The 18,511-nt window shown below is 53.2% G+C and overlaps 1 protein-coding gene across 1 annotated transcript in view; it reads right to left on the reverse strand.

Moving 5' to 3' along the window:
* The window catches only part of CMIP (c-Maf inducing protein), a 256,524-nt gene that overhangs the window by 85,551 nt on the left and 152,462 nt on the right, over positions 1-18,511 (reverse strand). Inside the window, exons 2-3 of the mRNA XM_008574003.1 lie at positions 17,545-17,670; positions 4,585-4,635 (exon numbers count right to left, since the gene is read on the reverse strand). Coding sequence (XP_008572225.1) covers positions 4,585-4,635; positions 17,545-17,670 — 177 coding nt within the window. The remainder of the gene's footprint in view (positions 1-4,584; positions 4,636-17,544; positions 17,671-18,511) is intronic.

Consider the following 18,511-nt stretch of genomic DNA (forward strand, 5'->3'; position numbering starts at 1 on the left):
ATTTTCCCAGAGCCAAGCTCATTCCTATGGCACTGCCAGCCCTGAGACAGGAAAGCAGGCCAGCTTCTGCTCTCACGCGCAATCTGTTCCTCGGCCCCTGGCTCTGGGGCTTGGCCCCTGGGGCTGCTCTTAGTGACCCAGCTTCCCCAGGGATAAAATCATCTTGGTTTCCAAGACTTCTATGCAGCAGCCTGAGGGACCGTTCTCAGCAAGTACAGAGACTGGAGGCACCAGAAGCTCCAGCTACTCAAAGCTGCACCTACTCAAAGCAGGTGTATCCGGGCTTCTTGGGAATCCTGCAGGAGTCTAGCATGTGTCTCCTCACAGGCCAGTACTCAGAGACGGTGTACACCTGGGCTTCTTGCCTCCAAAGTTTGGACACAGAAACGGGCCAATTTTCTCAGAGCTTTGTAAACACACACCGTCCCTCACGGCCGGGAACGCACTTTTGGTTTTGCGACACAAACTGGCCTGTCCCCTCACAGCCTCGTACACACTGACAGACCTGTCCCCTCACAGCCTTGTACACACCGACAGGCCTGTCTCCACAGGACCTGGCCTCCAAGGGCCAGGGCAGGAGCAAGGAGGTGCATCTCTGAGTCAGAACTGAGGCCTCATTAACTCACTGCAACTGTTTATGCTTCCACACCCCCAGGAATTGGCCTCAGGGGTGAACCACCCAAACCAAACAGGGCCAGCCTCCCCAGGGAGCCCTCAAGGCTGCAGGCTCTGCTCTAGCAGATCCTGGGAGGGCTGGAGCCACCTGTCCCAGCAGCTCAGAGCAGCCCACCGCACCCTCCTTCCTGTGATGGGGGATGCTGGTCCTCCTGTGGGGCCCCAGGCTCCTCAGAGCCCCCTGACCAACGCTGGCCGAGGGCAGGAGGCTGGGAGGAAGCGCAGACCTGCCCCGAGAGAGAGGCCTTGTGCGTCAAACCCTGCTCCCCTTTTTAGTGGCCTTGAGACCTTGGACAAGTGACCTGTACTCTCTGCACTCAAATTTCCTCATCTTGGAATGTCAGTAACATAGAACCTGCTCAGTGAAATGAGAAAATACACAAACCACGGTGCCCAGCACCGAGTAAGCCCCTCCGTGATGGCGTGTGAACGTGCTAATGTTCTGAGCTGAGGCCACTAAAACAACGGCATCACGGGATGGAACTGAGATCGGCAAGACTATCACCTAGATGTTTCATTTATACTCTGCCTTGCTCCACAAAGCCAGTTGAGGCTGATTCTATAGCAGAGTTTCTCACCCTTTTTTTCATTATTGGCCCCCTTGGAGCCTTTTTTGACACGTTTCCCCCTATTCGCCCTCCTCTTTGAAGTGAAACAGTGAAGAATAAGATTTTGTTAAGCAGGGTTGAGCTTTGGAGGGCCACACACTATTGTAATAACTAAGATTTTTTTAAGACCCAAAGAACTAATTTTGGTCCCCTTAGGGGTCATGTTGCTCTGTTGGGAATGCCCCAGATCCCAGCACAACTTGATAAAAACTAAACAATGGGAACCCAGGATTTAAGAAAAATGTATTCTGTACATGCACTGTAGCTACAACATACAGATATATATTAGAGTAGGGGATAAAATGGCAAAAAGGACATTTAGAAAATTTAAAAATTCAAGCTGAGGTTGTGAGATTTCTAAATGTCCTAATTTTGAACTTCTATTGATTTTTTCAGTGAGAGACAGAAGAAAGAAGAGAAAATAAACAAAGAAAAGAAAAGGAAAAAACAAAATGGTAGATTGTAAATACAGAGGGAAGAGAGTATCAGTCAAGTCCTGAGTGGGCTGAAGAGTACAAACCTCAGAGTCAAGCACAGTGTAATCAAGGAGGAGGTGGGATGGCCCCACAGGTCTGGACTGAAATCTGCTGTGCAACTAGCAGTAAGTCACTCAACCTCTGGAGCCCCGGTTCCCCCATGCGCTGAATGACAACGAACTGGAAAGCACCTAGCCAGGCCTGGCACATCGTAGGTACACTCTAACTTCATGAGTTAAGTGAACACTTGCTGGAATCTATTCAGACCATAGGACAAGTAAGCTACCAGGATTCGAATCCAGGTCTTACAGTTTGTTTTGCTAACTGGTGGCACCTCTAAAACACCTTTATGTTTCTTTGCCATCTTCAAAGCAGGAGAGCATGCCTCCTCAAATCTCACCAAAACTGGGTGGCAAAGAGCCACTGGAATTTAATCAAGTTGCTAACACTGAGATACCACTGCCACCTGGTGGCAGCATACCTAAATTACTGGGGGGCAATTGATTGTCAAGGGGAAGAGCTGCCAGCGTTTTACACATGCACAAGACACAAGTCCATGTGAATGTCATGGGAACGAAGGTCACCATCCACCACATGGCAAAAGGGCCAGCACGCTGCTAGGCATGTGTCAGCTCCTTGATGTCCCCAACTTAGGCTTCCTGGATGCTTTTTCAAAAAAATTTAACTGACTAAATCCAACCACCCTAAACAAACTGAACACTGCCATAACTGAGTGCAGACATCCACGTCTACACAAGAACTGCTAGAAACCCAGGGTTCCCCGATTCTGTACTTCCTTAATCAATTATTCGAACCTCACATGCACTCCTTGGCATTTGAACGTTTCAAGCTTCAACTTTTAAATCACCTTTACAGCCAAAGTCTCCCAAATTCCACCTTCCGTGCCCACTCTCTTAGTCATCCCTTGTTGCTATATAACGTTCACAGGTTTCCCAAGCACCGCCTTCTAGGTGTGCCCATAATACACCATTGAAGAAGATGCTGACCAGAGCAAGGCGGAAAGCACCGCTCTGTGGAATACCACTGAAGACGCCTTCTCCACTGACACTGATCTTGGCCACCTTTCAAAGGAGGCATCTCCCCACCTGTCAAGCAGGCAGTGTGTCTCCAAGTACATTCCACCCTGTCCTGAGCTAAGGAAAAAAGCGAGGCTGCCCATTAATGAGGACTCACATGTGAAACACCACGGAGAACAGAAGAGGTGGAGACTCCAAGCAGTCACTGTCCCTGGTGGTGAAAACAGTCTTCCTTCAGGTAGCCCCCCCACCCCCACCCCAGTTATGTGTCCTCCCTCTCGCCTGCTCTGGCATTTAACTCCCAGATGGCCCCCGACAGGTTGTGATGTATGCCCTGCCTGTCCGAGGACATGCTTGTACCTGGGCGCACAGAGAGCCAGACATCAGGGATGCTCTCCCTGTGGAAACAGACTCTTGGCAGCACCTGCTGATGCTGTGAGCAGGCGTGTGCCACCTTGCCATCCTAGCTGCCACCTGGCGCCTTCTGACTGACTCCGCTCAGAAACCTGTGGGCACTGGAAAGCTTGATGTGGGTCGTGCCTGGCCCCTGCTAGCCACGGTAGCCCAGCCTCCGGTGTGAGCCCCACCATTGCCACGTGTAAGACGGGAGCAGTGACAGTGCGCTCAGAAACCTGTGGGCACTGGAAAGCTTGATGTGGGTCGTGCCTGGCCCCTGCTAGCCACAGTAGCCCAGCCTCCGGTGTGAGCCCCACCATTGCCACGTGTAAGACGGGAGCAGTGACAGTGAGGACCTTAAGAGGCTGCAGCAAGGAGGCAATGGACACGATGAGCCTCACGCAGTTCCTGGCACCCTGCAGGAGCTCAATAAATGCTGGTTTCCCCTTCACAGCCCCAACTTGAGACGCGTGCTCAACTTCTGAGACTTGGCCCCACAGGCACGAAGAGAGAGCACTGGCAGCTGACAGGGACAGGAGGGCAGTGGCCCTCTGTGGAACCAGGAATGTCATTTTCCAGGGTTGTATTTCTGTCCCCCACCCCAGCAGTGGTGAGAGCCCCTCCAGAGGCATGAGAGGAATTCTGAGTGTTCCCTCGGTCCTCCCAACACGACACAGGGCATGAAGCCCGGCACGGGGCCAGCTGTTCCTCGCCCGCGGCTTTCCAGCTCACTGTAAAGATGACAGCTCATGACATACACTGGCCATGCCAGCCATACTCTGCTGGCTCTGCAGGGCCAAGGGCCTGTCATGGCTTGTTCTAAACTAAGAGATCAGACGGCAGGGAGAGGCAAGGCGAGAATGAGAAGCTGACTGTCCATGCTCCACACCCTGGTGCTAACGTCAGGGTTTCCAAAGCCTGAGCCTGGGGCAGAACTCAGGCTCCTCCTTGGGTGGCTGGGAAGGCCCTTCTCTGCCCCTGGGTCTTGAAAGTGACCAGTGATAGATTAACTGCCCTTTTAAGTGCCTGAAAGCTCTGAACCGTCCTGTGTAGAACTAGAACCAGGAAATTACGCCAGAAAGCCAGATGACTGAAAGGACGGGAAGACCATGCAAACAGGGCTTGGGTTTTTGAATCTCTGGCAAGTTCGCACTTTGCACAGCTTTCAGAAGTTGCTTTCAACCCAGCATCTTAAGCCTCAGAAATGCAGCCTCCCCTGGCCTCTCAGGCTCGCCTCATTCTGACAGCAAGCAGTTGTACGGTCCTTTTGGAAGCAAGAAGACAGCTGTAGGGCCCCTGAGCACAGCGGCCACCAGGGCGGGGTGCCGCAACAGTACTGCAGGGGGACAGGTAGAGGTGGCTGCCCCAATGGGCAACCATGTCAGGACTTACCTTCCACTGCAGAGAATGGAACCACTGGTCTCGCAGGTAGCTGTTGGCGGCCTGCAATGACAAGAACAGGACAGCGAGGTCCAGTCACTGAGTGCAGCATCTCAGCACCTTACAAGCCTACATGAGTCCCAGCCTGCAGTCTGATGAGACTTCTCTGAGACTTGCCAAGCTGAACCCAACATGTGCGAAACAAAAGAGAAGTGCTAACCAGGGGGGCTCTTCTGAAAATGAGACATCGCTGCCATCACGTGCTCATTTTGCAGGGACGAGTGACTTCAGACACTGCTGGCCAGAGATCTTTTAACTGCACAACATCTGACTTATTTAGGATCATGGGAGGGGCCGGAAGAACCGGTTCAAGGCAGGTGGTGACAATGGAGCAGGACTGCTCTCAGCGCCTGGCCTCTGTTGTCTATGCATTCTCTCGTCAGTCCTCACAACAGCCCCATGAGGTGGCTTCTATCACTGTGCCAGTTTCACAGAGGAAAAAATAGAGACCCTGAGATCTCACAACTAGTACACTGAAGCCCACGGCAGTCCAGCTTCCAAGCCTGTGTATTTAACCACAACACTCTCCTGCCAGTTGCAGAAAGTCATGGTACAAAGCACCTAGCCTTGAACTCAGGTAGATCTAGGTTGAAACTCAGAGTGGTGGGGTGGGGGAGGGCAAAACCTTCCCTGATCTATACCACACCAGTTTTGAGCCCTTGGGCAACTCAGCCTCAACTTTCCCATCTGTACAATGGGGACAACAGCCTTGATCTTGCAAGGCTATTGTGAGGACTGGGAATGATTCCCATAGAGCATCTAGACCATGTGTGGCACATGGCAGGGGGTCAAACAAAAAAGCAGCCCTTGTTCTTGTAGTTATCACTGCCATCACCAATTCCTCTCAAGTAAAACATGGCCTGAGGAGGCCCCTACAGTCTCTGCTGTGCACTGCTGCCGCCCTCACCTCTGTTTCCAGCAGATGTGCTAATGGCAGTGGCAATGCTGGCGGTGACACACACTAAGCCGTGCGAGTGGACTGGCTCATGGGGTCCTTGCAGGACAGTCCTGTGAAGCTGGCATTGTCAGCATCTCGTGGTACACATGAGGAAACAGAGACTCAGTTGGTTAAAACCTTTCCCCAGGGCTCACACAGGAGGTATAGGCCCAGGAACTGAGGCCAGGAGGTCCTACTCCTGGTGTAAACCATGATGTGGTGGTGTTCTGAGCTCTCCACTGGCCACCCCGGCAGAAATGCAGCATCCACTCCCCACCAGGCCCCCCAGCCCTCTGCTCCAAGTGTCCCTGACTCTGACAGTACAGCGACTCTCTGACAAAGGCCAGAGCCTCTCTCCAGGCACAAATGTCCACCTTCTGCCCCTAACACACACAGACACACCTGCATGTACAAGCAGGTACCACTTTAGTTCACCCTCACTCAAGAAGGTCCAGGTCTTGCTGTAGATGACCACCCCTCACCCCCAGATTATCTACAAAACATCAGCTGTTCTTCTGGGTCAGGGCCTGGAGACTCTCTGGGCTGGAAGAAAGGAAGCAGCTCAGTGGCTCTTGTGGGTGAGCTAGCTTGTGCCAAGCCCTGGATGGACTGGGCTGGAGGAGCACTCAGTGTGACACGGGGACCCCTGCAGTGGCTGAGCCTCCAAGAGACGTGGGTTCAGGTCCTGGCTCTGTTGTGGTCTAGCTGTGTGACCTCGAGCAAGTCGCCTGAGGACACAATGACGATGACACCTGCGGGGCTGCAGAGGCCAAGGAGGAAAAGTAGCCCCTGGACAGTGTTGCTGGGTGACCTCCCGTCAGCCCTGACAGAGCTTGTCTGGCCTTGTGACCACTCTGGTTCATTAGGATGACAAGATACATCCTGTGCTCAGGGAGAGCCGTGCGGAGATCCCAAACAATGAGATAATACATGGATAGTGCTTACTTAGCGCAGTGCCTGGCACGTGCGAATGCTCTACAAACAGTAGCTATCAGTATCAGCAGCAGCCTCGGCCAGTGGTGCACTGATAAATGTTTAACAACAGGCTCGCAACATCAGAAAGCCCGACCACAGCATGTGCCGACTCCTGTGAATAATCCCACCTCGGCTGATGCTGTGCCCTCAAGGGGATGTCCCTGAACCAGGGTTGGAAGGGGACGTGCGTGGTCAGCTCTCATGAGCAGGGTCGAGCCGGCATGAGCAGCTCCGGCACACCCCTGGTCCACAACAATTTCTATGCTTCTTAACACACCAAGGTGGCGGAGAGAGGGGGAGGTGTGGCAGGTAGAATAATGGCCCCAAAGATGTCCACATCCTAATCCCCTGTGATTATGTTATTTTACGTGGCAAAGGGATTTTGTAGATGTGACTTAAATTAGGGAAATTGAGATGAGGATATTATCCTGGATTATCCAGGTGGCCCAATGGAATTACAAGGATCCTTATAAGAGGGAGACAGAAGTGTAAGGGTCAGAGACAGAAGCAGAGGTCAGAGCGATGTGGCTGTGAGCCAAGGAATGCAGGCAGCCTCTAGAAGCTGGAAACAGCAAGGAAACAGACTCTCCCCACCAGAACCTTCAGAACAAACGCAGTCCTGCCAAAACCTCAGTTTTAACCCAGTGAGACTCGTGTTGGACTTCTGACCTCCAGGACTGTAAGAGACTACATTTGTATTATCTTAGCCACTCAGTTAGTGGTAATTTGTCAGAGCAGCAAGAGGAAACAAATAGGACCAGGTTGGTTTAGTGTCGATCGACATGAGCCGTTGGCTCTGAGGGTCCACAGCAGGCCTGGGCAGGGCCTGTACTGTGTCTCTGGGCAGACCGAATGGCCAAGCAAAGAGGGAAGAGGGAGGCAAAGGAGGAGAGGGAGAAGGACACCCTATGTCCCTCCCTCCTCTGCATCCACTGGCCCCACCACGCTGCCCTGCAAATATGTTCCCACAGGGGACCCTACAAGTGTTCTGCCTGCACCTTTCTCCAGGGCCTGGGACAGCAGACGACCAGGAGGTATTTACTAAATGAATGAACAAACAAAAGAGTGGACTGTGAGCTCCTCAAGGGTAGGGCCTTTAAATACCCAGCTCCGATCAGCAGCAGCTGGTTCTGTTAGGGTTGTTTACACGGGAAAGAATGAACATGTAAACAAAGGAAGAAACAGGGAAGCAAGCAGATGGTAACAGGTGGTAGACAGTGACCAGAAAGAGTCCCCCTTCCCCTGCCCCAGCAACTGCATCAAACCCAGCCCTCCCTCCCGGATGGCTGAGCCCAGCCCTTCCCATTCTGGAGGCCTCCCGGACCTCAAAGCATGTGAGCGAATCGCCCGGACTTGGCCAGTCAGAGGTTCTTGCCCAGAGGATGCAGACCAACTGCATCAAACCCAGCCCTCCCTCCCGGATGGCTGAGCCCAGCCCTTCCCATTCTGGAGGCCTCCCGGACCTTAAAGCATGTGAGCGAATCGCCCGGACTTGGCCAGTCAGAGGTTCTTGCCCAGAGGATGCAGAGATGGGTGGGGGAGAGCTGATTATGGGCAGGGGCTACGCCCTGCCCATGTCTTCCTATGAAGTTAGTTGTGGGGCTGCCTACTCCACACACCCATAGCCCCAGCAACCTCAGCTCTGGTGCATTTCCCAAGCCTCATCTCCAGGCTCCCATCAACCCTCCCAGTATGTTCCTTTCCTGCTTGAGACAGCCACAGTCCATTTCAGCTGCTTGCACGAGAGCCTTGATGGCTCCACACAGCCCACTGACCCATTATCCCTTCCTGAAAATGGATGTCCTGGTGCGTTTTCCCTGCAGCCCTGCTTCCTGAAGGAGCTGGCATTTCCATGACCAGCCCTCCCGGCACCTCCCAGGCCCCCAGAGCTCATCACCAGGTGGTTCTGGCCGGCCAGACCTGGATCTGTTTGCCCAGTGGCCACCGAGCTGTCAGGAGGGATGGCTCCATGGTCTCCTCTCCTGGACCCATTTGCTTAGTCTAGGCTCGTCCCCTGAGGTGTCCCACTGAGCTTCATGAGACCCCAGTCTCAGTTGGGTCCATGTGTCTTGCCTCTCACAGCAGCACTGGCTGTCTGGGGGGCCCTGTACTGTTGAGCACACACACTACATCCAGACACACCTTGACACCTCCTTCTCAGTCCTATCCTTTCGGTAGGACTAGCTAAGTTTTACAAGCCTTTTCTCCCATGGGACAGTGTAAACCCCTTCCCCAGCCATGCCTGGCTTCACAGCCATTTCCATTCCTCTCTCTGACTACCTTGACACCTCCTTCTCAGTCCTATCCTTTCGGTAGGACTAGCTAAGTTTTACAAGCCTTTTCTCCCATGGGATAGTGTAAACCCCTTCCCCAGCCATGCCTGGCTTCACAGCCATTTCCATTCCTCTCTCTGACTGTCTCTACTCTAGGAAGTCAGTGTGACATTCATGTGGTCAGCATGGGAAGAAGGCAGATTTGGGCTCAACGGAGCAGTCTGAGATCCGAGCTGTAAACAGCTTTGTGATTGTGGATCCCCATCTGTCATGCAGGCTTGGGAAACCGGCCTCTGAGACGGTGCATGTCAATTCCAACACCAGACCAATACTGGTCACCAGGTGCCAGGCATGGCCTCTCATCCTGGAGGCGTCCAATCTCACTGTCGAGGAAGCTGAGGCTAGGAGCAGAGGTGCCTGCCCCTGCCCCAGACCCCGCCCACAGTGCGGGCCCCATGCACCAATGCCTTGGCCAGGACCACCTCCCCCCTCTGCTCCCCTGCAACTTCTGGCTGTCGCCGCTTAGAGCCTTCACTCCATGCCCTGCGGTGGGCTGGGTGCTTATGTCCCACCCACAGGACTGGGATAGGAGGCAGGACCCAGGTAGGGTTAACTGCTACCTCCCCACCCCAATGGGCCTGGTGTTGAAAAACCCAGTTAGCTGAATGAATTAATTACATATAAGGCAAAGCACAGAGATGCCAGGCGACGACCAGACTCACCATGACCCCTCTTGCACCTCCTTCCAGGGAGGCAGAGACAGTGAAGTTCTCCCACCCCGAAGGGGCTCCTTATTTCCTAGGGAAGATTAGAAGGAAAAGTGGCCATGGCCCTCTCCTCTCCCCTAGGCTGGCTGTGTTCTGGAAGAAGACAGGGGCCTTGGCCATGTTCGTCCATTATAATAAACGAGGCTCTTTGAATCAGAGGCTCAAAGGGATTTTAAGAATCACCTAGCCCAAGGGTTCTCAGTCTTTTGGGGGTTTATGGACTCCCTTGAGAACTTGAAACAAACCATGGACTCACACGCAAGTAATGCCCACAATTGTGCATAAAGCATACGTGGACACACAGAGACACACATACTGCACACATACACAGACACACAAACCACACACACATATGTCATCATGCTGGCAATTTCACAATATATTATGGTTCATGGGATCCAACCCAACCATTTCTCTGCTGCCATTCTTCCGATGAGGACACTGAGGCCCAGACCTGCTGTGGTTATCATTAGAGCTGTTTTCAGCTCTCTTCCTTCCAGGCACTTGGCAGGCATGCATGGCCATTTGACTTGCTTTGGCCACTGAAATGTGGGCTCATGTGACACTGAAATGACCCATCACTTCTGGGTGTATGCCTTTAAGAGCCAGTGCACTACTGAGTATGTGACTTCTTCCCTGCCACAGTGACCAGGAATGCTCCTGATGGCAGTCCCCCCCTGACCCACCATGGACAAACAGCATGAGTGACAAATAATCCCTTGCTGCTTTCAGCCACTTAGAGTGTGGGGCTGCTCGTCACTGCAGCATAGCCTGGCTTGCTGTTCTTCCGTCTGGCTTTCACACACGTGTACAGCCCACCAGGAATGCTTGGCCTTCATCCCGCCCACTGCCACTGAACTCCTGCTTACCCTCCAGCTCCCACCTGAAATGTCAGTGCTCCAGGATGACTGCCTTGATGGTGCCTGCCCCCCTCATCCCCAACCAACCAGGTAACATATCACACTGTCCTGTAATCGCTTGTCTAGCTGTCCTTCATCCCCTAGGCTGTGGGCTCTGTGAGGTCAGGGACCATGTATGACCTACGCACTACTATGTCCATGAAACTCAGAGAAATGCTTGTTAAATGAAAAACTGGCTGACATGTTGAGTGAATGAATGATTGATTAGACAGATACCTGGCCGCATGCAGGCACAGAGGATGCTTGGATGGGTAAACAAATGGACAGATGTGCAGATGATGGACAGATAAGACAGATGGACAGACAGCTGAATAAATGGATGGGTGGGTGGAGAGATCAGTGGAGCACACTATACCCATTCTGTTCACTGAAGAAAAGTTCACGTACAGTAGCATTTCAAAAGAACTCTTCTACCCTGAGACCTTCTCTTCCCCAACTTGTATTTGACTAAGGCTCTGCATAGTCATGACAGTGTTTTCCTAAACAGCTGTTATGTACCAGGAACAGTGCGAAGTGTTTTATGTATAATATCTCTGATCCTCACAATATCCAAGCGGACAGGTATCATGGGTCCAACTCACAGATAAAGAAAATGAGGCCCAGAGAGGTTCTTCCTGCTGCCTAGGATCACACAGCTAGTTAGAGCCTAGTGTCACACAACTAGGGTAAGGTAGAGCCTAGGGTCACACAGCTAGTGCTTGTTAGAGCCTAGGGTCACACAGCTAGTGCTTGTTAGAGCCTAGAGTCACACAGCTAGTGCTAGTTAGAGTGTAGAGTCACAAAGCTAGTGCTTGTTAGAGTGCAGAGTCACAAAGGTAGTGCTCGTTAGAGCCTAGGGTCACACAGCTAGTGCTTGTTAGAGCCTAGAGTCACACAGCTAGTGCTAGTTAGAGTGTAGAGTCACAAAGCTAGTGCTTGTTAGAGTGCAGAGTCACAAAGGTAGTGCTCGTTAGAGCCTAGGGTCACACAGCTAGTGCTTGTTAGAGTGCAGAGTCACAAAGGTAGTGCTCGTTAGAGCCTAGGGTCACACAGCTAGTGCTTGTTAAAACCTAGGGTCACAGGGCCGAGCCTGTGGTGCACTCGGGAGGGTGCAGCGCTGGGAGCGCGGTGGCGCTCCTGCCGCGGGTTCGGATCCTATATAGGGATGACCGGTGCGCTCACAGCGCTCACTGGCTGAGCGCAGTGCGGCCAGTCTCAAAAAGGACAAAAAAGGGCCGGCCCGGTGGCGCACTGCTACAGTGCGCCGCTTGGGAGCATGGTGGCGCTCCTGCCAAGGGTTCGGATCCCACATACAGACCGGTTCCCGCTCACTGGCTGAGCGAGGGGCGGGCACAGCACCGAGGGTTGCGATCCCGTTGCCGGTCCCGGTCCGGTACAGGCGCGACACTGAGGGTTGTGGTCCGTTGCCAGACACGAAAAAAGACAAAAAGGAAAAAAAAAAAAGGACAAAAGAAAAAAACCCTAGAGCTAGTACTTGTTAGAGTGCAGGGTCACAAAGCTAGTGCTTGTTAGAGCCTAGGGTCACACAGCTAGTGAGGGCCTAGAGTCGCACAGCTAGTACATGGAAGGGCTGGGCTGGAACTCAGGTCCATCAGACCCCACAGTCTGCACTCACTGCTCTCTACCCCTGGAACATGTAAGCAATGTGCCTGAGCCCCTTCTGATTCCTAGGACGTGGGGTGGGAAACCTGAAAGCATTATTTGTCCATAGTTGCTGCCCTGCTGGTGAAGCGAGAGGAGGAAGGACTTGGCTCCCTAATCCAATCACCACTAGGAAGCTTCACCTCAAAAATAAGGGGGTGCCCAGAATTTTTCTCCAGAAGAGGGGTCAGCAGCTGGTGGAGCCAGAGATGCTGCAACAGCCGTGAGCAGCAAACTGCTCCTTTCTTTGGCTTGTTTACCTTCGAAGGAGGACAGCGGCTGGGGCAGCTCCTGAGTCCCAGCACAGGCATCTCTAAGTGGCTTCCCAGCAAAGGGAAAGTTGACAGGCTGCGCCTCAGCCTGGGGGAGAGGGCGTGTTTCCGCACTGAGTCCCCACACTGCCCCGCTGGGCTGAGTCGGGACAACCCAGCCCAGTGGGGACGCCAGGCACAGCTGGGAGTCCTGAGGGTCACACATGGGAAAGAACCCTGCTCCCACCCCTAATCCCCCAGATCTGCACAGGCCGGGTTCTCACTCCTCCTAGTGATAAATCTTTCGAATACTGAAAGGGCTTGGTTCCAGGCAAATTCTGCCTAATTTCCTCTTCGAAAGCTGCCAAGTTCTTTCTCATTGTTGCATTGTCTCGATAGGTGAGAAAAACAGCCAAGGGTGCACTGTACGGGACTGTTCCCAAGTTCCCCTGCCCTGGTCCAATTTCTTATGGAAAAACAAACGTGCTTTCCAGACTGGAAAGGTCTTTCTCTCCAGCTTCCAGTAAGAAAGGAACCCACCCTGTCCCTGCCCTGCTTCCAATGTTTGGGGTAAACAGTTGCTCAGTCTCCTGCAGGACTTTTGGGAACATCGAGAGCAGAGCTGGGTCTCGGAAATGGGCCCAGACAGAAGCTGATGCTCTCGGGGAGAAGGCTGTCCTTGCTCTGATAGCCCCAAAGCCTTGTTCGAGGAGCCAGGGCTCTGTCCTTTCTTGCAGATGGGTCAAAACCCAATTGCAAGGCAGAATCCCCCGGGGACAACCTGCACCATATCACCCTTTAACACCCGCTACCCCACCCCTGGGGCCAGGATGCTTCATTCCGCAGTTCATGTAGTTATGTAGTTGGCCTCCTCACAATGAAACGCTAGCAGAAAGGGCATTAAGGGAGGAAAGAAGATAAGTAGGTCCTTTCTGCACCCAGGGATTCTAATAACACAGCATTAGGGGAGCTCACGCTGAAAAACATGAAGCATCCAGAGCACACGCATTGGACCCAGGCGGAAGGGTGGGTGCCTGTGTCTGGCAAATCGACCTACTGGCAGACCGCTCAGTGTCTCCAGGCTGGGGAGAAGGCACGTGTCCTCTTAGCCTTCCTGGAACTATCAGGTCAGCTCGGAGGTCTGCATGAGGCACCCATTCAAATTCTAACAAAGTAGGAGCTTTGTAGGGAGGTCCCTGGGAGACAGAGAGAGGAGGAGGAGGAAAGGGGAGAAGAGGAGAGAGACACACAGAGGCAGGCAGAGACACTCAGAGGTAGAGAGAGGTATGGAGAGGCCTGGAAGAAGAAACTGTAGAGGAGCCCAGAGTGAGACATAAGAGAGAAAGAGAGAGAAGGAGAGAGGACAGAAGGAGGGGGCAGGAGAGCAAGAGATGGAGAAACAGTGTCAGAAAGAAAGATGAAAACAGACACACAGATGCAGAGACCCTGAAAGAGAGACAAGGAGAGATCAGGCAGCCTGGGGAAGGAAAGGACACTGGCCCCTCTTGGAAGCCTCTGGAGCCCCCTGACATTGACCCTGGGTACAGAACAGCTGTACCACACGCAGCAGATGGGGTCCCAATCAGGGATGCGGGAATGCTGGAATACTGAAGAACCCCCTGAGTTCTGAGGCTATTTCCCCTGCGGGGGTGGAAGGGGGTCTGCTGCACAAAGCCTAAGGTCAACATGGAAAGTTCTCGAGGCCAGCCTGCCCAACAGACTTTCTGCAGCAGTGCAAATGTTCTTCGTGCTGTCCAGTAGTCGCCACTAGCTACGTGTGGCTACTGAGCACAGAAAATGCGGCTAGTGGACTGAGGAGCTATGTTCTTAATTTGCTTGAGTAAATTAAACGCAAACACAAAGGGCCGTGTGCACTGAGCAGCTGCTGTGCTGGACATGGCTCAAGGCATCCTGATTCCTCTGCCAACTGGGGGCTCTTCAGATGGGCCCAGACCCATCAGCACACCTGGCTGCTTCTCGGTTCCCCCTCCCACCTCGGAATAGAAAAGATCAGTCCCCAGGGCCAGGAGGGCTGCTCTCTGCGACACCACACCTCTGGATCCTTATACAGCATGTCATACGTAACTCAAGACAACACAAAGGATCCCACCATCTGTCACAAACGGCTTCTGGACCAGTCGGTACCGAAAAACACCCTGCCTAGCACCTCTGGGGCACCACTTTGGGGCCTAGGTGCTCACTCCCCAGCCTCCCCATACCCATATGGATCTCCCAACCTAGAGCCCATGTCCGGGATGACTCAGATCCCATTAATAGAACAAGACAGCCGCACACCACCCATGGATCACGGGAAGGCAAAGGGAGCAGGGTGAAGCAAGGTAGAAGCTGGTGCTGGTCTACCTCCCCTGGCCTGGTGGAAATGACAGCAAGGGAGAGACCCACGGCAGGCAGGGGCTGGGCTGCACCCACCTGGCTCCCCTGGGCGACAGGGGTGGAAGGCGGCTTCTCCTTCCCTGGCCCTAGCTCTGAGTCCGGCTCTGGATCGGAGGAGCTGCCGACCTCCTCCTCTGTCTCCTCCTCCTCCTCTTCCTGCCTCTGGCTGCACCATCCACTGGAGTGAGGGGCAGTGAGCAAGTGGGATGCCGGAGCAGCCAGAGGCCCGCCCGCTCAGCACCGCAGGAGGAGCTCTGACGTGAGGCCACTGCAGCCCGGCCAGCGAGTCATCACAGCCGGGCCCGAGGCCACGGCCCAGGTTAAAGGGACATTCCAGGCACTGCCCACAGCCTGTATCCCTTGCAGCCCCACTGCCCTTCTGTCCCCGGGGAGAGTGATGCTCTGGCCTTCTTGAAAGACAGGGCTGCCCCCTCCAGTCCCAGAAGGAACAAGGCCCTCCCACTGGTGCGACAGTGACCACCACGCCCAGGAAGGTGGGGGCTCAGGGCCTCTCCTCCTGTGATGGGACTATTTGAAGAGTGTCCCTCCTGCCTCCCTTCGTCACTCACACACATCCAGCCCCTCTGCCCTCAAACAGACCAAGTCCTCTAGTGTCCTTTCCCCCTCCTTAAGAGCTTTCAATGGCTCCCTATTGCCTCAGAATACAGTCCAAGGCTTCTTCCCTTGACTAACAAGGCCTGCATGACCTGGCCATCATCCAGCAGCTCTGGATGCATCCACAGGCCCCAAATTCCACCTCCCCCTCTCCCCCAGCAGCAGCAAATACCCAGCTACTCCCCACTCATGCTTTGCCCTCTCGCCCCCTGTGCCCAAAGTGTGTGCCCTGACCCCACCATCCTGGCACACTGCTATCATCCCTCTACTCCCAGCTGCAATGCCCCCGCCCCTGGGGAGCCTTGCTCTGGCACCCCCAGGCCCAGTGAGTCACTCCCTCCTCTGGGCTCCCTATCCTCTGGGACACGCCTCTATTTTAGCCATTATTTCAGTAATCATTTGTTTATGACTCTGTCTCCCAGGGGGCTGAGGAGCTCTTCAAGGATGGGCTTCCCCCCACCCCTGCATGGGAGAGAGCCTGGCTCACCACTCGGCAATGGCAGGAAAGTCGTTCGAGTAGAATATTCTCAGGCGTCTCTCCCTCTCTTAGCTGGCTGCAGAATCCCGTTATTGCCCACCCACCTACCACCCTGAGGGGGCTGGCACAGACCACCCCTTCATAGGCTGTGCTGTGGACAGAGAGGCCGAAGGAGAGGGGTCTGTCAGGAGGGGCGAGGCTGCTCTCTATAATACAGATGGGAGGAGAGAGAGGAAGGCTTCGCTGGGGGAGGGGAAGCGGGAGGTAGGGCAGGCCAAAGACGACGTGCAGGAGGCAGAGTGTGGGAGACGTGAGAAGAAAACAGACTGGGAAAGGCATGGTTTCTGGTGTCCTCCAAGACAAGACAGTAAAACACAGGATTCTTCTAAATGATGTTTAGCTTTCACACTCAACTACCAAGCCCGGCACTCCTCAGAGGCCAAACTGGGGGACTCTTAGCTTCAGAGCTGTTGCAAAATCAGGTGGCCACTTCTGAAATAGGTTTTAGGGAACATCTCTTTGGGCCACGAGAAAGCTTCCCTGGACAGATAGGATTAGAAAGAAAATGCTCCTAAAAGAAAGGTCAAGGCAGATCTTTCTCCCACAGCTAAGAGGGTATATTTTCTCCAGGTGAGGGGTTTCTGAGTTGGGGTCCCTTCTGGAGATTGGGGTGGCACCCCTGACAAGATATATAACATATTTTATGTGCTGCAGTGGCATTTATTTTTGACGGCCACTTCTTTCTCGATAGACCTGCCTCTCCGCCTCACTGTGGTCCTGGTAGACAGGTAATCCAGGGCAGTGCATTATCAAGGGGTGAATGGGACCATGGCAGAGCCAACCAGAACCTTCCATGAGATTTTATAAGAGGGGTCGAAAGGAAAAATGCTCTCACTTTTCTAAGGATTATGAACTCTAAAAATGTGGCTTAGGGGCTGCCAGTAGTCCACCTTCCCACCACATGAGATTCTGCTTGACAATAAAGCCAACACACAGAAGCAGAGCCAGGAGATGAAGAGAGACACTGAATATTAATGATAGCATTTGACCGCTGGAGCCAGCTATGCCTGAAGTCCTCTCTTGGACTTCCCAGTTATTTTAATAGTTACGGCATTAAATCTCTTTTTGCCTCACTTGTCTGAATAATGTTTGTGTCATTTCCAACCAGAAGTCCCTACAACTACATACAGAAGGTACATCTTTTTTTGAGAAAACAGCTCATACTTCCTTTAGTCTCAGAAGACTTAAATCAACATGAAGAAACTCAACGACTTGAAGTAAAGCAAAAGGTAGCATCTTTTGCTCATTTGCTTTTCACAGCCTTCTGAGTTATAGCAACTTGCCTGTGTGCCTCAGTCTACTCATCTGTACAGTGAAGACTCTAAAACTTCTTTCTCAGATTTATTAAGGGAACCAAACAAATAACATGTAATCCTCCCAGACCGTGGCAGGCATGCAGTAGGAGTTCAGTCTATGCACATTCCCTCCTCCTCTTCCCCAGGGAGCCCCAGTTTATACCTTTCTCACACTTGGAAGAAAAAACACCCTGAGTTAAAAACCACCCTTCCTCCCGGTAGTCAGCTGCCTCCCTCCATGGGAAATGCAGAGGGCTAGTGAGCAAAGATGAGAAGAAACTGCTTGCTCATGTTTATTTCTCCTACCTGCAGTAAGACAGTTCCCCCAGGAATTGTGAGCTGTAAACAGTACTTCGGGGCATTCTCCCAGGACAGCAGCTGAACGTCTTCAATAGCGCTGTAGGAGACTGAGTTTTCCATGTACCCAGTTGGCTGCAGCAAAAAAAAAAAGAAAAAGAGACATGCACTGGTTACAAGAGCAGGCATGCATCCATGCCTCGAAGAAGGTTTCTGAAAACATCCCCCACTCTGGTGACAAGCCAATGGAGCTGGTGCAGAAACACGACAACGCTGGGGGCTAGAGGCAGCAGCTCCACCGTTCCTGGCTGGCAGTGTCCGGCCAGAGGGGAGGGGTCACAGTGGAAATTCACCAGTGTTAGGAAGTGCAGGGTTGGGAACAGACTGGGCACACCCTGAGGGCAAGAACTGAGGGTTGTTTCTCTTGCTATGGGTGGGTCCCAGCATGGGGCATAGCTGGCATCCCTCTGTCCCTCATTATAACAAGCCACCATTCTCTCCTGCCCAGAGAGCAGCAAGAGTCTCCCCAAAGATATGCATTCTCCACTCAGCATCCAGAGCCATGTTCCAGGATGGCAAACTCCACCCCCTACTCCCCTGCTCAAGATCCTACAACGGCTCCCAGTGGCCCGGCCATAAAATCCACGCCAATGCCACTCACACTGGCCTGCTGACACTGCCTCAAACTCAACCTGCTCCTTGTCCCAAAAGGCCACAGCCCCACCCTCGGCATCTCCTCTTCCTCTCTCCAGGTCTCATCTCAACAGCACTTTTTGGGGGAACCTGTACTCCCTACCCCATAACCCACCCTAGGTGCATCTTTCTCTGTGTGCTCCTTTTTCAGCCCTCACCACACCCTGTTTAATTATTTGTAGGCTTATACTGTCAATTATCTGTTTGATGTCTGCCTCCTGGCCAGGCTGCAAGCTCCATGAGGTCGAGGCCCATGTCTGGTCTTGGTACCCAGTCTTTTCCC

This window comes from Galeopterus variegatus, unplaced genomic scaffold, assembly GCF_000696425.1.
Source record: "Galeopterus variegatus unplaced genomic scaffold, G_variegatus-3.0.2 Scaffold982, whole genome shotgun sequence".
NCBI classification, from domain to species: Eukaryota; Metazoa; Chordata; class Mammalia; order Dermoptera; family Cynocephalidae; genus Galeopterus; species Galeopterus variegatus.